The sequence below is a fragment of the Chanodichthys erythropterus genome, unplaced genomic scaffold, assembly GCF_024489055.1.
Source record: "Chanodichthys erythropterus isolate Z2021 unplaced genomic scaffold, ASM2448905v1 ctg000380_np12, whole genome shotgun sequence".
NCBI lineage: Eukaryota > Metazoa > Chordata > Actinopteri > Cypriniformes > Xenocyprididae > Chanodichthys > Chanodichthys erythropterus.
The window spans coordinates 53,513-71,318 of NW_027125659.1; the positions used below are offsets into that span (position 1 = coordinate 53,513).

Here is a 17,806-nt window from a genome sequence, read left to right on the forward strand (position 1 = left end):
GATTTTTGAACGGTAGCGACGGCGTGCCACCTGCAGCTCCTCGTTAGTATAGTGGACAGTATCTCCGCCTGTCACGCGGAAGACCGGGGTTCGATTCCCCGACGGGGAGACCTCTACCTTTGCTGCTGCCCAATGACCCGTACAAATTAATTTTTGCCGCAGCAGGGGCTCGCGGGCGGCCGTGGTAACCGCGGCGCGAGCCAAAAGCGATGCGTTGGCCGGGAATCGAACCCGGGTCAACTGCTTGGAAGGCAGCTATGCTCACCACTATACCACCAACGCTGACGCTCGGACGCCGGCCGATGCCGGTACTGAAGGGAACACATGAACTTATTGACCTGACCTACCGAGCTTTAATGGAGATTTTAGTGGGGTTAGATGCCATGTTGATGGCATTTAACACATTACACTTTCAGTAGAACCTTTGCAGCTGGTGTGTAAAAGGTGTTTTTATGCATGTTTTGGCTGAGTTTGCTTGGGATTTACACCGTTTTGACCAAGCAGCTGCGCGGATCAGGGAATCGGCATGCCCCTTGCAGCTCCTCGTTAGTATAGTGGACAGTATCTCCGCCTGTCACGCGGAAGACCGGGGTTCGATTCCCCGACGGGGAGACCTCTACCTTTGCTGCTGCCCAATGACCCGTACAAATTAATTTTTGCCGCAGCAGGGGCTCGCGGGCGGCCGTGGTAACCGCGGCGCGAGCCAAAAGCGATGCGTTGGCCGGGAATCGAACCCGGGTCAACTGCTTGGAAGGCAGCTATGCTCACCACTATACCACCAACGCTGACGCTCGGACGCCGGCCGATGCCGGTACTGAAGGGAACACATGAACTTATTGACCTGACCTACCGAGCTTTAATGGAGATTTTAGTGGGGTTAGATGCCATGTTGATGGCATTTAACACATTACACTTTCAGTAGAACCTTTGCAGCTGGTGTGTAAAAGGTGTTTTTATGCATGTTTTGGCTGAGTTTGCTTGGGATTTACACCGTTTTGACCAAGCAGCTGCGCGGATCAGGGAATCGGCATGGCCCTTGCAGCTCCTCGTTAGTATAGTGGACAGTATCTCCGCCTGTCACGCGGAAGACCGGGGTTCGATTCCCCGACGGGGAGACCTCTACCTTTGCTGCTGCCCAATGACCCGTACAAATTGATTTTTGCCGCAGCAGGGGCCCGCGGGCGGCCGTCGTAACCGCAGCGTGAGCCAAAAGCGATGCGTTGGCCGGGAATCGAACCCGGGTCAACTGCTTGGAAGGCAGCTATGCTCACCACTATACCACCAACGCTGACGCCCGGACACCGGCCGACGCCGACTTTTGTGCTGTCAGCGAGAAGGCTCGTAACACATTAGCAGCGGGCGGGTGCAGAAGAACTAAACAGCTCTTTGTTTGGTGTGTAAAAAGTGTTTTTATGATGCCATTTAACACACTACACTTTCAGTAGAACCTTTGCAGCTGGTGCGTAAAAGGTGTTTTTATGCATGGAAGTCAGCTGGATGCTGGCTTGCGTTCGACAGATTTCACTCCCCATAAAAACACTTGCAGTCGGTTTGCAAAAGGATTTTGTACGCTCTGCTTTTAACACTCTTGCGCAGCTCTGCCGTGAGCAGAGCCCCCAAAAATACGGAACACTCGCAAATGTTCCCCTCCACGGAAATCTTTAGTAAAAGGCGAAAGATTTATACGACAATGAAGAGAAACTCGAGCTGTGACTCCGCCCTCTCGGGCCTGCGTTCTCCCTCTACTATACTGCTCTGCTCACCGAGGGTAATCTAGGATGCAAACTCCTGCCAGCAAGCTTTTCATCAGCAGGTCACTTGCCGGTCATCGTGCAGATTTTTGAACGGTAGCGACGGCGTGCCACCTGCAGCTCCTCGTTAGTATAGTGGACAGTATCTCCGCCTGTCACGCGGAAGACCGGGGTTCGATTCCCCGACGGGGAGACCTCTACCTTTGCTGCTGCCCAATGACCCGTACAAATTAATTTTTGCCGCAGCAGGGGCTCGCGGGCGGCCGTGGTAACCGCGGCGCGAGCCAAAAGCGATGCGTTGGCCGGGAATCGAACCCGGGTCAACTGCTTGGAAGGCAGCTATGCTCACCACTATACCACCAACGCTGACGCTCGGACGCCGGCCGATGCCGGTACTGAAGGGAACACATGAACTTATTGACCTGACCTACCGAGCTTTAATGGAGATTTTAGTGGGGTTAGATGCCATGTTGATGGCATTTAACACATTACACTTTCAGTAGAACCTTTGCAGCTGGTGTGTAAAAGGTGTTTTTATGCATGTTTTGGCTGAGTTTGCTTGGGATTTACACCGTTTTGACCAAGCAGCTGCGCGGATCAGGGAATCGGCATGCCCCTTGCAGCTCCTCGTTAGTATAGTGGACAGTATCTCCGCCTGTCACGCGGAAGACCGGGGTTCGATTCCCCGACGGGGAGACCTCTACCTTTGCTGCTGCCCAATGACCCGTACAAATTGATTTTTGCCGCAGCAGGGGCCCGCGGGCGGCCGTCGTAACCGCATGAACTTATTGACCTGACCTACCGAGCTTTAATGGAGATTTTAGTGGGGTTAGATGCCATGTTGATGGAACCTCCATTCATTTTTTTTCATCAGTCTGGGAACGTGAAGTACTTTTACTGCTCTACAAAGGTACACCAGATGTATGCAGCAGAAGGCCTCACCAATCCTCGAATGCCGTTTGCTGACTTTGCTGAAACATCTTTTTAACCGAGAGCTACAGGCCGCAAAGCAGCGTTCTGCAGAGGCAAGACAGGTAATGGAGGAACGGAAAAAGAGAAAGGCCATGGAGCAGCACCCCACTGGTCGCCTCTGTAGGTTCTGCCACAGGCCACTCAAACAAGGCCCACAGAGTCCACACATACATGCTGGGTTCCCTGGTGTGGCAGGGAAATACGTCTATTGTCCTGCCAGAGTGTTCTCCCTGTATCAGACAGAGGGGATGACTCATGAGATGACTTGGGGAGAGTTCTGTCAGTCTTCCTTTTATGAGGCTGAAAGGAAGAGATGGGCAGCAGAAAAAGGAAAGTGACTGCACTCATGATTCCTGGTTTGATTGTATATATTGTAATTATTGTATCATAAAAATATAACTCTTGTTTGTTATGGATATTGTTTTTTTTAACTTTAGAATGCCATGTTGGTCCATGCATGATTTGTAAAATGTAAAAAAGTCAACTTAGCTTTTACTGTGTTATATGCATCTTTTTTTACATTTATCAATAGAAATGTTTTTAACATTTTTTCAAAACTCTGATTATATAGATAATGGAAAGTGCTACTTTTAATCTTTTGAAATTGTAAATACTTTGTATGTCATCTGTAAGAATTTTTTACATATAATATTTCTTAAGCATGTTGTTATATTGTTCTTACATTATCTTATCTTGTTCAGATTTGTAAACACTAAATGTTAATAACTGTTACTATTAAACTCTGTACATAATTATTGAATTTAAAATACATTTTTCCTGTGTTCTCCAAAACATTAGATTTTATCATTATTATTGTTGCTTAATCTATGTTTTTTAAAAGTTTCATTTATTTTCATTTATTCAATAAAATAAAAAGAAGTATTTGCCTTGTTTGCAGTGAATTTTATTGTTTTGTTTTTTATTTATTTTATAGACTTACATTGTTGTTTTATCTTGCTCAGATTTTTAAACACTAATTGTTAATTTAACTGTTACTATTAAACTCTGTACATTATTTAAAAATACATATTTTTCTTGTTTTTCCTGTGTTCTCCACAACTTTAGATTTTATTATAGTTGTTAATGTTTAATCTATAATTAATTAATGTTTGTTTATTTAATTACTATACATTTTGGTTAGTATTGTACTGTATTTATTACCTTTTTCAGTTATATATATAATATGTATATTATTGTACTATAAATAAAATGAGAAACTTGCTATTTTTGGTGTTTATTGGGTTATATTTCATATATGGGTTTTCTGTAGTTATACAAATATAATGTGAATCTCTTTTAAAAAAAAAAAGATGGTCTAAAACATGATCAAAATGTTCTTTTCAATTATTCATATTAAAATATTTTCTGTATTAAAGATAACTATACCCTATTCTAATGTAAATGTTTATTAAGATCAATGTACATTTTATACATCCTACACAAGAACAATTCTTACCAGTTTTGTTTATCTTTGTGCACAAAGTTCGTTTATTATATGTGAATCGTACTTAAATTGTATCTAGATGAAAAACTATTACAAATTCATTTTGTGGTCGAGGCGGGATTCGAACCTCTAATTTTGTGTATTTTTTTGACCCGCCTCCCTGAAATTTCCTCAGTTCCTATTGGCTAAGTTCTACACCTACGCGCGGCTGGCCTCCCGCTGGAAGGCAGCTACGCTCACCACTATAACACCAACGCTGACGCGTGGATTCAGGCCGATGCCGACTATTGTGCGGTCAGCGAGAAGGCTTGTAACACATTAGTAGCAGGACGCGGCCCTGAAAAGAACACATGAACATTGACCAGACAATCAAGGTCCACCATTTAATAACACGTTTTAATCAGAGACTTTAGATTTAATGGTGTTAGATGATTTTTTGATGGCATTTAATACATTAAACTTTCAATAAAACCTAGTAAAAAGAAGTCTTATACTGTAAAAACATCATGATCCTTTGATGAGTTGACTGTAAACCTGACTGCAAACCTGACTGCCATCACATCTGAAATTTTCATGTGCACAGCACAATATACTTGTGTAAAATAAATGTATCATACAATTCATTGAATAAAGCAGAACTCTTACATGAAGCAAAGGGATTTTATTACAATATAGAATATAAAATAAATATACATATTTTCTTATATAACAGTCATTTGTACACTGAAATAATGAAGAAATAGTTTGAAAAATGCATTTTTGCACATAAGAATACAAGGGAATCAATGTGAGACAGAATCCCACGTCTAAAAATGTCATGTTATGTAATTTGTAAGAATTGGATTTATGTGTGTATAGTGCCACTACTGTCAGTTCTCAACTACTGTAATTAGTCAGCCTGTAACACCAGGGACAGATGACTGTCTGACAGGACATAATATAATAGTACCTCTAAAACGGGTCGGTGGATAGATAGATAGATAGATAGATAGATAGATAGATAGATAGATAGATAGATAGATAGATAGATAGATAGATTAGATAGATTAGATAGATTAGATAGATTAGATAGATTAGATAGATAGATAGATAGATAGATAGATAGATAGATAGATAGATAGATAGATAGATTAGATAGATTAGATAGATTAGATAGATAGATTAGATAGATTGATTAGATAGATAGATAGATAGATAGATACAGATAGATAGATAGATAGATAGATAGATAGATAGATAGATAGATAGATAGATTAGATAGATTGATTAGATAGATAGATAGATAGATAGATAGATAGATACAGATAGATAGATAGATAGATAGATAGATAGATATATAGATATATATATAGATAGATAGATAGATAGATAGATAGATAGATAGATAGATAGATACAGATAGAAACCAACATCAACAAAATATAAGGAATTCTTTACATTTACCACTAAAAAATTCCATAACAATGCAACATATCATAACATGGCAATCATTTTAAATGCTGTACATATAAAACTCACTTTAAAAACATTCATTGAAGCCTGTTTCAGAAAGCATTATCATTGTAGGAGTAAGAATTATAAATAGGACAATAATATATGGGTTCCTCTTTCAAGCTTGTCAGATCATCACTGTAGAGAATCAAGCTGATTTCTTAAATACCAATCATAATCACAAAACAGTTGTATTCAAAATAACACCATTATTACCAAGAAAAGCAGTATTTAAAAGACAGAAACACAATCTCCAGAAGACAATAAAAAATTAACTGAAAAAGAAAACATCCATAAGATGAGATTTTTCAGATTAAAAAAGGAGAGAAAGATAAGCACTCTTATTTCTAAAACACCATAATATAAAAATTGTATCCAACTTGTAATTAGTTGTATAAGACAGGCTGCAGTGAACTACTGGTCTGCTCAAAAAGTGACTTTACCGGTAGAAACGGCAAAGAACTGCCTCACCAAATGGCAGAGCCAAATCTCTAAACCAGTGTTCTCAAGTGGGGATTCATGGCCCACAAATGGGTCTATTCTGACAGTCGTGGAACAGCAGGGGAGGAAAAACAATGGCAGATGAAACTAATATACAGCTATGGAAAAAATTAAGAGACCACTTCACATTGATTTCTGAACTTGGAGTGGTCTCTTAATTTTTTTCCATAGCTGTATATATATATATATATATATATATAGTGTGGTCTTTTACAGTAGGAAAGAAAGAGGACATATCGAGTTATATGACAAAGCAAGGTAAAATATGTTTCTAAACATCTATGTAAAAAACTTGATTCACTTCAGTGATTCCATAGAACAATTGTAGGTTATAAAATACATTCTGAAGTTTTGTGAAAATTTCTAGAACAATTGAAAGTTTTCTGTAAGATTTTACTTTTTTTTTTTTTTTTTTTGCATAGAACTCCCTGCTGAAAAAAATCTTAAATCAACCAACCAGCTAAACACCAGCTTGGCCAGGCTGGGAGAAAATCTTATAACAGCTAATAACCAAAAATCAGATTAGGCTGGTTAAAGCGTGTTTTTACAGCAGATTTTTTATATCACTGTAAATGTTCATTTCCTGTTGGCCATGGACAACTTATTCTCACTGTGTCTGATACTGATGAATGTCCAGGAGAAACCTGCATCACGACAGAGATGCCACAAGCAGCATTTAGTGTCATTTTTGTACGCATGTGGGGTTTGAGCATTACCGTGGATGGGGATGACGATCAAATTTAGGTATTTTTCTCATATAAAACATTTGTTTGACCTTGGAAGACTTGGAATATTTGTGATTAGTTAATTAATTGTACTTTCTGCCTTTACAAGTTTTATAATATTTTACATTATAGTATATTGATAAATGGTTAGAACTAGGGTTCAGGTTAGGTGCTCAAAATATCTACAATATAGTGTAACAATTCAATAATCAATATATTTTTACAAATAATGTAATAATTTTTCAACATAACATGACAAAATTTTGACCCAACATAAACATCACTTCTGTGAGCACTTAAAACTCACCATAAATCTATGCTGTCACTTTCCTTTAATCGCTCCCTATTTCAGCTTATTCTACTCTATGCAATGTCTAAAACTTTGTTATTTGAGCACTTCTTGTGTTTATTTGCCTCTTTACGACACATTGCTTGCTGTATACCTAATTTGTAAGTCGCTTTGGATAAAAGAGTCTGCAAAATGAATAAATGTAAATGTAAAGTTTCATGATTGTAAAATTCTCATGACCTTCATGTCAGTCTTATGATGCCAAAGGTTTCTCATTGAAAAAATAAAATGTTATTCAGTGTAAATTCACATGTAAATGTCACAATCTACAGAAACAACGTGTTTGTCATTATTTATTTTGTTATTTGCAATTGTAGTTGATTCTGCTCAAAATATGGGCAAACTGAATAAAACAGTAAAGAAATGTCCAGGAAGAGGGATTAAATACTATAAACTGATGATATGACACCAACTACACTGTACAATAGATCATCTTATTTTAAAGAAAATAAAAAAAAAAACATCATATGAAACTAATGTTCATTATTTCAGACAATGGTGGCTGGACATAAAAAAATCCATCCCCCTGTTATCCTAGTTTGAGACTTATAAATATCAGAAATTTTGATAAACACACAGTCAGAAGCATGAAGAATCTGAAATATGTATACTTTGTGTCACATCCTCAGAAAAAAAGAAAAAAAAAAAGAAAAAGAAATTCGGTTTCAGATTTTTTGACCCAATGTACACTTCATTTTGATGTGTGAAGAAACCCAGAAGAGGGGATGGGAAAATAGTGGTGAAAAAAAAAAAAAAAAAAAATTGTTCACTTTCACGAGAAATACAAAGCACATTGCAGGAAAACAAAGAATGCACAAATATTAAGATGGGACAGAAGAGAGATTCAGGAGTATGATGGCAGCAACTGACCATTAGCTACATTGTTCTGTGAATAATTTGGTTGAAATCAATTGTCAGTCTCAACAATTCGTGCTGGGTGACTGCAATACACTTAGGTAACATTATCCTTCTGGGTCTTTTAAAGTGACTCACTTTCATAAAGCTTCAAACAAGACCCTGTTTCAAGATTTCCTTAAAATCCCGACTGAGCTCGTATTTCCCCCCCGTTGCCTGCTTAATTGTGCAACAGGAATGATTTGCAGCTGTCTATCACCCCACACAATTTCAGTGTTTCAAAGACAGCTAGGAACGATCTGTAAGAAATACAGCTGAAGTCTCCAGCTTTGCCAAAGGAGCAAATCAAATCAGTTGCCCTTGTTTGATTCAGCGCTATAATTCAGTCCACTTACTGAGCTCAAATAACACAAAGAAATAACTGCACTTCAAAACAATAAACAGACTATAAAAGCATATAAAACACTAAATAAACAGCACACAGGAAATATAACAGTCACAGAAGCAGTTCAACTGCTAGCTGCCCCAGATAATGAGACACACATTAAGTGAATTCATGTGCAAATTCATTCACACACACACACACACACACTTAGGGACTTTAGTCCTGACCAAAATCCTAAAACATGTTCTTCTGCAAAAAAAGAGAAAGAGCAAACCATGTCCTTGTTCTTTGATAGCTGATGTTATTTTTATTGGTTGTTAATGTAACTAAAGCAAAAAAAGGGATGAAAATGAACATCTCAGGGTTTCCTCTCGTACACTCGTTTCTGTGAGTGTATATTACACACACACACACACACACACACACAAAAGAAGATGTGTGTAGTAATGCAGTGGTGCACGATAGCTGAGAGATGTTCTCCACTCACACAGAGTCATGCTGGGTTTCGTTTCTCTCAGTAAGTGCTCTTTGTTCTTCAGTCTTTATAATATGCACACATATGTTACAAAAATCCAGTCTCTGCTCTCCTGTCCGTACATGCAGGCAGCTCCCTTTACTGGGAGAGAGGAGAAGGAGAAAGATAAAAGGGGATTTCAGTTCCTATGTACAATTGCTTATATATCGTAGATGTCTCTATGTGATTAGTTTCAGGTGTTACATGGGGCGTCTCAGAAAGGCTTGAGATGATAAACCAACACTAATGGGTGGTAGAATCAACCAGAGATGCAACCAATAACGTTTGGTTCATCTTACTGACTATGCATTAGGCCGATGTCCCACGAGCCGATTTTCAGTCGTAAGCACACATATCAGTCCCGAACGGACCATCAAATACATTTACAGGGTAAAATAATTCCATGAATTGCATCCTACTGCCATGTCCTAACAATGCAACATCAGACCTAGTTACTTCCTGTCGGTTCCAAGTTAATCCGAGATTTGATCCTAACCAGCACAACCGCGACAGGACACTGTACTGATCACTAGGTTTTTATTCTGTGATGCTGATCATATCATAACAAATCATAACTCTACATCAAACATTACATATCTCTGTCATGTCATGCAGCAATTCACATTCAGTGAGGACGGACAGATTACTTTTGACTGGAACGAGATTTGGTGGCTGTGACACCCTTGAAGAAAGAAGGTTTTTTGCGAGTCTGTCAGAGGAACACAACATTAACCAGCCATTGCAACAAGCCTTGCGACCTGAATAGCATTTGGCTGATCATTTCAAAAGTGGTTAGGTGTAACGGTGGTACGACGACTGTGAAAACAGTCAGCAGAAGGTATGGTTGGTGTTGGAGCTGGTGAATTTTTAAATGTACTGAAATACTGTTGAAATATTGATTTTGATGGTTGATTATGGATTAGGATCTTCAGAGGTGTTTGAGGGAAGGGATTTGCAAAGTTGTGCTTTGATTGGAGTAGCATTTGTTGAGGATTGTAGGATGGCAGGAGGCTTTGTATTGGAATAAACTTGGTTTTATGTTTATATTGGGACAGATCCCGACCTTTATTCGAATAACAACACTGACTCGCCTGGCTTTATGCTTGTGGTTAATATTTCTTTTAAGTGCTCATGTATGTTTTAGAGTCTCAGTATCGATGAGACTGATGAGAGTGCTGAGATGAGGATGAATATCCCATAGTGCTTTGCGACTGGGTGGAGCCTTGGACATTGCTCTGGTAACCGAGCCGAGAACTGGAGTGCTGTAATGAAAAAAATGAGAAAAAAAAAAAGTTAAAAATATTATAAAAAAGTAAGCATTGAACATTAATTATCTGTTGTATGTAATTTGAGCTGAAAGCTAACTGTAATATTATGGGTCTTGTTTATTTATTGTATATTGTTATATACACTGTAAAGCCTAAAAAAATGTCCTAATTAACATTTTTAGTTGACTGCATATACAACAATTTGTTGAACTTGATTGTAAAAAAAAAAATTAATAAATAAAATAACTAGTAATCTGTACTATTTGGTTACTATGCCTTAGTTACTCTGGGAGACAGCATATTACCTGTGGCTCTGAATAATCAAAAAAGATCACTCAAATGTTTTTGGTAACTGAGTCTTCTTTTAACTTAATGAATATTACTTACACCTCTATGATGGCTGAACTAATTTCAATTTCCATTTTGTCAAATTAAGTTACCATAACTCATATTTTCTGGTTACCAGTACAAACACACAAGTTATCTATACATATATAAGTTGTATTAAGCTTTATCAACTCGGACATTATGAGTGCGTGAGATTGTTCTGTCACTGGAGCTCTGAGCATCAGCTCTTGAAGCTCCGCCCTCATAGGCCATGAGCAGCAGCTCATTTGCATTTAAAGGGACCCACACTAAAACGGTGTTTTAGTTTAGTGGCAAATTTAAGATGTTATAAAAAATTGTCTGTGGGGTATTTTGAGCTAAAACTTCACATACACACTCGGGACATCAGAGACTTCTTTAACATCTCTTCAAAAGGGGCATAATAGGTCCCCTTTAAGAGAGCAAGTGTTTGTCTGTTGTTCAGGGCAGACTAATGTAACAGCGGATTACAACGTGTGCCAGATTGTGTGTGTATATGACTGTCAAACATCATTCATTTTGTAATTTTGGACTGCACCGTATGAGATCTCACAGTCTGACATTCATCACGTTCGATCACGTTCGTACAGGTTGACAAGCAACAATCTCAAAGGACTGTTATAAATCACACCTGGCTTTAAAAAGAACAACTGGATGTTGAGGTTGTGGAATCATTTAAGTATTTGAGACGTGGGATTGATAATAAGTTGAATTTTAATTTCAATGTGGATATGATTTGTAAAAGGGCAAGTTTATGTCGACAGGTCCCTGATGACTTATGCTGGTATGGAAGTCTTAGTATGAAGGCAAAGACTACTCTGTTAAAAATAAGGTATTCAGCAGAGCCCCGTCCATTTTAACTCTCTATTCTGAGTTTCCGTTTTTACCCTCAGGATCTCGGTTTAGATCTCCCTCTGTTAGGAGTAACCGGTACAGACATTCACTCATTCCCACTGATATTTCTCTGTTAAATTCAGGCATGTTGGCAGCAGGGGGCAGCAGGTAGTGGGATATTGTTTGGGCCTGTTGATGTCTTGGGTTGTTTTATTGTGTGTTATTTTGCAGGTTTGTTTGTTTTTATGTTATTTTTAATGCATTGTAAATGGTCTTGTTTGTATGCTGGTCTTGCCACAAAACGAATTGCCCTTTGGGGACAAACAAACAAACAAACAAACAAATAAATATATATAAAAAATGTCAGTCTTTTGCTTTAATGACAGCAGCACTTGAGCTGACAGGAACAAATGTTATACAAGTTATCCTGCACGATTTGGGAATTTACATTTGTATGTCAGTCACCAAGCCTTGGAATTACACATTTTAGTTTTCATATGTCTCCTATGAGGCAAAAAAACGTCCTAAGAACTGAACATGCCCCCTTGAGAAAGACCACTTTGTCTCTCATTGGAAACAGGAAGTGGTATTTGCAGTTCAAAGACCTCTTACCTGGTAGTCTGTTTGAAGAACACTGGTTCCTGAGGTGCGAGGTTTTTTGTTTGGTGGCCCCTGGTCCTGTCCGTGCTGCAGGGAGGGGCCCGTGTTGGCCCCTGCAGTGCCTGATGTGCCGTTTGTCTGCGCTGAGCTCTGCTGGGTTGGAGCCTGCTGTGTCTGTGTTTGTGTCTGCGTCTGCGCAGCCGTCTGCTGGTGCTGCTGCGTCTGATTCTAAAGGCAACACACAATATCACTGTGGTTTGAATGATATCTTTGTTTTTTTAGCACTGAAACTGGATTGACACTTTTACAGACACAGTTCTTTTCTGGATTGTATTATTTCACAATAACAAACACCAAAATGTTTGTATGACCATATTAAACAATGCAACCCTCTAAATTTCACACTAGGTGACGACTAAAAATCTTTAATGAGCCAATGGCTAGTAAATTGTGCGATTTCGGTTGCCTGTGATTGAGTTAGAGGCAAAAAATTAGATATACATATAATTTCGTTGCCTGTTGAGCTTTATGTGCCATCGCTTGGCTGACAGCGCCCCCTCTGTTGCTTTCTCTCACACACGCGCACTCAACGTGAGAGAGAGAGGCTAAAGCCACGTGAAGAGAATTGACGCGCTACATCTAAATGCAGGGCTTGACAGGACAGGCCGATGGCCAATGGTCACTAGATATGTTTCCATCACCCTGTTTTAATGCGCATTTTGCAGTATCGCAACAGTAACGAGTGATGTTTAAAATGACAAAAAAAAAAAAAAAACTAGTACCATAATTCACAAAAAAGTTAGCTTGAGGTGTTTTTTTCAAATATTTACTGTAGACATATTGTTTTCAAGAAAAACAAAAACAAAACATTTAATTATCTTTTTCTGTAGTTTTCCACAGAAATCTTTCTTTGATAATAAATATTGTTATTGACCACCAAAACTGTGAAAATTGTGAAGAGTATTATGTATTATTTTCTTTGTGATGATGTTAACTTTAGGTTCACTAGGCCCCTGTTTACACCTGGTCACTTCATGAGGTTTCTCTGATGAGATCTCCATCTAATCATGAAAATACCAGGTGTAAATGCCCTGCGAAACGCTTTCGAGACGGATTTAAATCCGATCCCTCAAATCACTTCAGGAGGTGGTCTGAGACGCATTCCAGACAAAACTGGACAAGTGTAAATGCATCTGGCTCTGAAAACACATTTATAAACTTTACTACTCCCAAAATGTTAAAAATAAACATATGAAAATATAAAAATATGACAATATAGCAAGATATACAGCATCATGCATAGACCGCAGAGGAGTAGCCGAGTATCTCCTCAGCAGACGCACAAACGGCCGCAAATGAAGCTGAAAGTAAATTGCAGATGCTCAAAACACAGTCATCTTCATTAAAAGCACTGAGACTCAAAGATCTTACTGATGATGCTCTCTCTCTTATTGAGGTCTTTGATTTTGAAATTAGCTTATGATAAATAAAATGCATATCTGTTGCTTTCGTTGACTCGTTAAATTTGCATATAGAATGCATATAGTGTGATATCATGTATATTGTCTATCGACCGTCCTGCTCTCTAAGATACAGGCAAAAATCTGTATCAGTCGAACACTAATTAAAAACATACATTTCTGCTGTAAAATATCTGTGATCAATCAACTGAATCTGTAAGATCATAAAAGGTCAGCTCAATGACTACATTATATGTAGAAAATATCAAACAATTAAATTTATCGACATGCCGCTCTGCAGCGGTTTGAGGCTGTCAAAGCTAGTTATGATTTTATCTTATAAATATACTTTTGAACAAAACAACTGCTAACAGGAAATTCTGAAATACCGACTTGAATGCACTGGGTATGTGATGACATTAGAATGAAAGATGCGGTCTTAAGTAGCCTACTATTAGTAGATCAGCTTTGCGTGTGCTGTCATGTGTGCGCGTTTATCGTACGGGTAAATCTTTGGAAAATAAGGGCCTTTATGTGGTAGGAACCCAATCCAGATCTGTAGGTAATAATAATGGATGTGTGTTTGCAAGGTTCATTTGCCAACCAGATATTGTGCTACCCAGAAAAACATGAACATGATATGATGCTGCTAAAGTCACTAAATGTAAAAGTAAATATTGGCTCAGTCAAGCATTGCAGAAGTGAGTTGGTTGTTTTATGCTGCGAGTGTTTGTTTGTTTGCATTTGTTTGCCTTTTGCCTGGATACATTTCATCCTTCACTGCCCAAGTGCACAGCTTAACAACGCTGCGATCTGCTGTTCCCTCTGTTCTCACTCAGCTTCCACTGGAATGAGTAACATGAGAAATGAGCTGCAGGAAGGGTAAGAAAGCAGTCATTTTAGCAGATGCTTTCATCTAAAGTAATATACGGTATACTTTTTCTCGGAGACCCACATGCAACTTTAAATGTGTTCAGTTGTTGGTCGTCTGAAAAGATTTAATCATTTTTAATATTAAGCAATTAATAATTTGATTTTTCACTGTGTTAAATCTTTTTTCATTAACACTTATACATCACTTATTATTATATATCACTTAATTATTATGATTATATATAAAAAAAATATTAGTAGTTAAGACTGATGTGGTTTTGGTCAAATTGACCTGGAAAAAAATATGATCGGAATATCGACTAGCAAAATAATTATGTACGCATTGTAATTGTATCAAAATAACGTCACTCCAACACCCCCAAATAAAATGCCAAACAAAACAAATAATTCATGACGTTAAATAAGTATTAGTGGAGGTGAAGGCTGTAATTTTATGTGGAAATGTTCTCCACAGCCTTAGACAAAAAAGCATGGTCACTTTGAGCTGTAAGAGTGCAGTATAGTTAGAAGCAATTTGTTTACTGATCTTAACAATCTGCAGCATTTCTCGCAGTGAGTGTCACATCGGACCAGCAAACCACCATCATTTTACACATACTACTGTTGCTGTGTCACAGAATGTAGTTTTAAGAGGTTTTTTTTAGGTGATAATGTAGTTATTTAGACCTCAAATATGTGACTTATATATAAACACAGCGCCTATTTGACAGTTTGTTCAGATGTTTTCGGAGATGCGAGCTCCAGGCCGTCAGCGGCCGTTCAGCGCTCATGTACCCGCCGAGAACAGCTTCATCTCGGCCGCCGGCTCTTATGTAGACAGTGTTTAAACGTGACGTGATCGGCTCGGAATGCATTTTCAAATCCACACTGAATTTTGCTACAATGATCACGTGATGTTAAATGAAAAGTGTTTTAACTGTGAGTGTAAATACAATTAAGAAAAATAACATTTAAATTTCATTTTAGCCTAAACACGTTAAACATATTTAATAATTTCTGTAATACATTTTCATGTTAATTTTGCAACTTATAAAACATTCAAATATATGTTGAAATAAATGTTAAAACTAGTGTAGGAAATAGCAAATGTAAATTATATTATTGATGTTGAATAATCATTTTGCTCCAAACAATGCACGTATGGTATGGAAAATGTAAATTTAAATACAGAAACACAGTGCCATTTTGCATACTACTTTTCAAACTGGATACCCATATGCCTCCATACCTGTGTCCCTTGCCGTTGCTCTGACGCTTAAGTGCTATAACTATAGCAACCAATGTAGATGTAATGGATACTGACTAGACCATGAAAACAAAAGGATCTGATTTCATTTCTTACAAAATTACAGAGTGTAAAGTCAGTGCTAAAGATCACATCTGAAAAACATATCAGAACTGGATGAAGTGTGAGAAAAACTGAAGTTTCTTAATCAGGCATTGTTACCTTCTCTGTTTTCTCCTCTGGTTCATCCTCACTTAGGAACTCTCGTTTTGGGTAGGGAATCTGACACCCTGCAAATACACTTAAAACATACACAAAGAAAATATTTTACTGGTTTTTTATAGGAACTGCAACTGTTTCTCATAAATTTGAACAACTGATAACAGGTGAACAGCTAGCGTTTATGCTTAAGCTGCTATAAAAGCTGCTTAAAAGAGGAAAAACAGGAAATATCTGTGGTATGCTACAACACATGGCCTACAGCAAGCAGACACCCCCTTCTAAATAAAGCATTTGGCTATGTTCCTGAAGGCAAATCTCATGGCACAGAATAACACTGAAGAATTCGGTCCTTTTCTCTTCTAACAGGACACTTCACAAAGTGAGATCCATAAAGAAATGATCTGATGTCTGAGTCTGGTGTGAAACAACTAGACTGGCCTGAGCCACACTGAACATGAATGAGATAAACGCACTGAAAGCAAGAACCATCACCCGGTGGCAGTCCTGAATGGAAGCAAATCCCCAAAGCCTTGTTTCTACATCAAGTGGAAAGCCTTTAGGGAGGACAGACTACCTAGAAATGCTTATGGCTTAGAAACGTACATGCTGAACAAACACATACGGGTGCGGCGTTTAAGTGTCCACAAATCTGATTTTTCTTCGAGATTACTCGCCATGCATCTAAATGTGTGTGGGAGTGGGATGAGTCTTACTCGGATGTAGGTAAAGGGTCCTCCAGGAAATATGGGTCCTGCAGTGCCTGCTCAGAAGTGATTCTTTTGGTGGGGTCCATAGTCAGCAATTTCTGGAGCTGGATTAGATTAATATTCATTACTACTTCTGCCACAATCTGTTTTCTGCTCTGTTTTCAATGACTTACTAAGTATGTGCAAAACCAAAGTCGCATAATCGAGCTTTTGGTGTTCAGAAAGCCCTGACAGAATAAGCCCGAACAGGTGCGTTTCTTATGGACGTCTGGATGCTAAACACAGATACACAGATTTCTGTTTTTGCCACAAAAGTTGTTTATGTAAGGGACGCTCCAATACAGAGTTGCATAACAACAAAACTGCTTCTGTATCTTCATGTAATCCTAGATTGACTCGATGATGGTGGGATCGGATCTCTGTGTGGACCAATAAACCAATATCTGCTGTAGGACTCCTTCATACAAAAGGCTTAAATTGAAATGTACTTCTGGAACACTACAGCAAAGGATATACATAGATAGCCATGTTAAAAGACATGTTTTTGTGAAGCATATCATGTGCCTAAGAGGTTTGCACAGTATTATATCTCTTTTATAAAAGTATATAGTTTTAGTTTATAAAAAAAAAAGTTGGGAAAAGTTGAAGTGTACAACAGACTCACCAATAGAAACACTTTGCTGTCTGGTTTGACTTTATGTTTCTCCATGTATTTGATGAGACTGCTGTTGGCATATCTGTAAAACACATCTGAAGAATCACTATATAATGGTCATACACACTCAGTGATAAACATCTAGATATACAAAAAAGGACAAAAGGGCAGAACACAATTTTAATGGTAGAGAAAATAACACTTCGACCCTTTGTACGATGAAGAGAATCACATTGCCAACCATTTTGATCTTGTGAAACATAATTTGCCCTCTTTACAGTTTATTGTTATTGAACAAGAAAAGAAAAAGGGAAGACATCAACAACTTACTTTCACAGAAAAGCGAAAGTATTTAAAGACTTTCAAGTTGTCACGTTGTTTTGTCTACTATAAAATGTTTGAGAGCATTGTGCTATTATTTCGTACTTATTTGAAGGCCTTCTTGGATGTTTTTGGTCACACACCTGCTCTTTTTTTTTTTTTTTTTTTTTGGGATGGGCACATACCATTTTGTTTTTGTTTTTTGCATTTTTGTACAGGACTGAAATGATACACTTGCCTTGCTTTCTGATTTCTGATCTGTTAATG

General features: G+C 38.1%; 1 protein-coding gene and 10 non-coding genes across 15 annotated transcripts in view; 5 read left to right on the forward strand and 6 right to left on the reverse strand.

Annotated features, from left to right (window-relative positions):
• The first annotated feature begins 37 nt into the window (after positions 1–37).
• trnad-guc (transfer RNA aspartic acid (anticodon GUC)) lies at positions 38–109 on the forward strand. Its single transcript has one exon. It is a non-coding gene; the product is annotated as a tRNA-Asp (tRNA).
• A 101-nt stretch (positions 110–210) lies between these two features.
• trnag-ucc (transfer RNA glycine (anticodon UCC)) lies at positions 211–282 on the reverse strand. The gene has a single exon. It is a non-coding gene; the product is annotated as a tRNA-Gly (tRNA).
• A 258-nt stretch (positions 283–540) lies between these two features.
• On the forward strand, positions 541–612 carry trnad-guc (transfer RNA aspartic acid (anticodon GUC)). The gene has a single exon. It is a non-coding gene; the product is annotated as a tRNA-Asp (tRNA).
• A 101-nt stretch (positions 613–713) lies between these two features.
• Positions 714–785, reverse strand: trnag-ucc (transfer RNA glycine (anticodon UCC)). Its single transcript has one exon. It is a non-coding gene; the product is annotated as a tRNA-Gly (tRNA).
• Positions 786–1,043: 258 nt separating this feature from the next.
• On the forward strand, positions 1,044–1,115 carry trnad-guc (transfer RNA aspartic acid (anticodon GUC)). Its single transcript has one exon. It is a non-coding gene; the product is annotated as a tRNA-Asp (tRNA).
• Positions 1,116–1,216: 101 nt separating this feature from the next.
• On the reverse strand, positions 1,217–1,288 carry trnag-ucc (transfer RNA glycine (anticodon UCC)). Its single transcript has one exon. It is a non-coding gene; the product is annotated as a tRNA-Gly (tRNA).
• A 306-nt stretch (positions 1,289–1,594) lies between these two features.
• On the reverse strand, positions 1,595–1,709 carry LOC137016179 (U5 spliceosomal RNA). Its single transcript, XR_010894151.1, has one exon. It is a non-coding gene; the product is annotated as a U5 spliceosomal RNA (small nuclear RNA).
• A 163-nt stretch (positions 1,710–1,872) lies between these two features.
• Positions 1,873–1,944, forward strand: trnad-guc (transfer RNA aspartic acid (anticodon GUC)). The gene has a single exon. It is a non-coding gene; the product is annotated as a tRNA-Asp (tRNA).
• A 101-nt stretch (positions 1,945–2,045) lies between these two features.
• trnag-ucc (transfer RNA glycine (anticodon UCC)) lies at positions 2,046–2,117 on the reverse strand. Its single transcript has one exon. It is a non-coding gene; the product is annotated as a tRNA-Gly (tRNA).
• A 258-nt stretch (positions 2,118–2,375) lies between these two features.
• Positions 2,376–2,447, forward strand: trnad-guc (transfer RNA aspartic acid (anticodon GUC)). The gene has a single exon. It is a non-coding gene; the product is annotated as a tRNA-Asp (tRNA).
• Positions 2,448–6,651: 4,204 nt separating this feature from the next.
• Positions 6,652–17,806, reverse strand: part of LOC137016155 (cyclin-dependent kinase 19-like) — a 30,365-nt gene continuing 19,210 nt past the window's right edge. For all 5 annotated transcript variants that reach the window (XM_067380759.1, XM_067380760.1, XM_067380762.1 and 2 more), the window contains exons 9-13: positions 17,228–17,300; positions 16,570–16,667; positions 15,857–15,935; positions 12,068–12,283; positions 6,652–10,249 (exon numbers count right to left, since the gene is read on the reverse strand). In XM_067380759.1, coding sequence (XP_067236860.1) covers positions 10,136–10,249; positions 12,068–12,283; positions 15,857–15,935; positions 16,570–16,667; positions 17,228–17,300 — 580 coding nt within the window. In that variant the 3' untranslated portion in view covers positions 6,652–10,135. The remainder of the gene's footprint in view (positions 10,250–12,067; positions 12,284–15,856; positions 15,936–16,569; positions 16,668–17,227; positions 17,301–17,806) is intronic.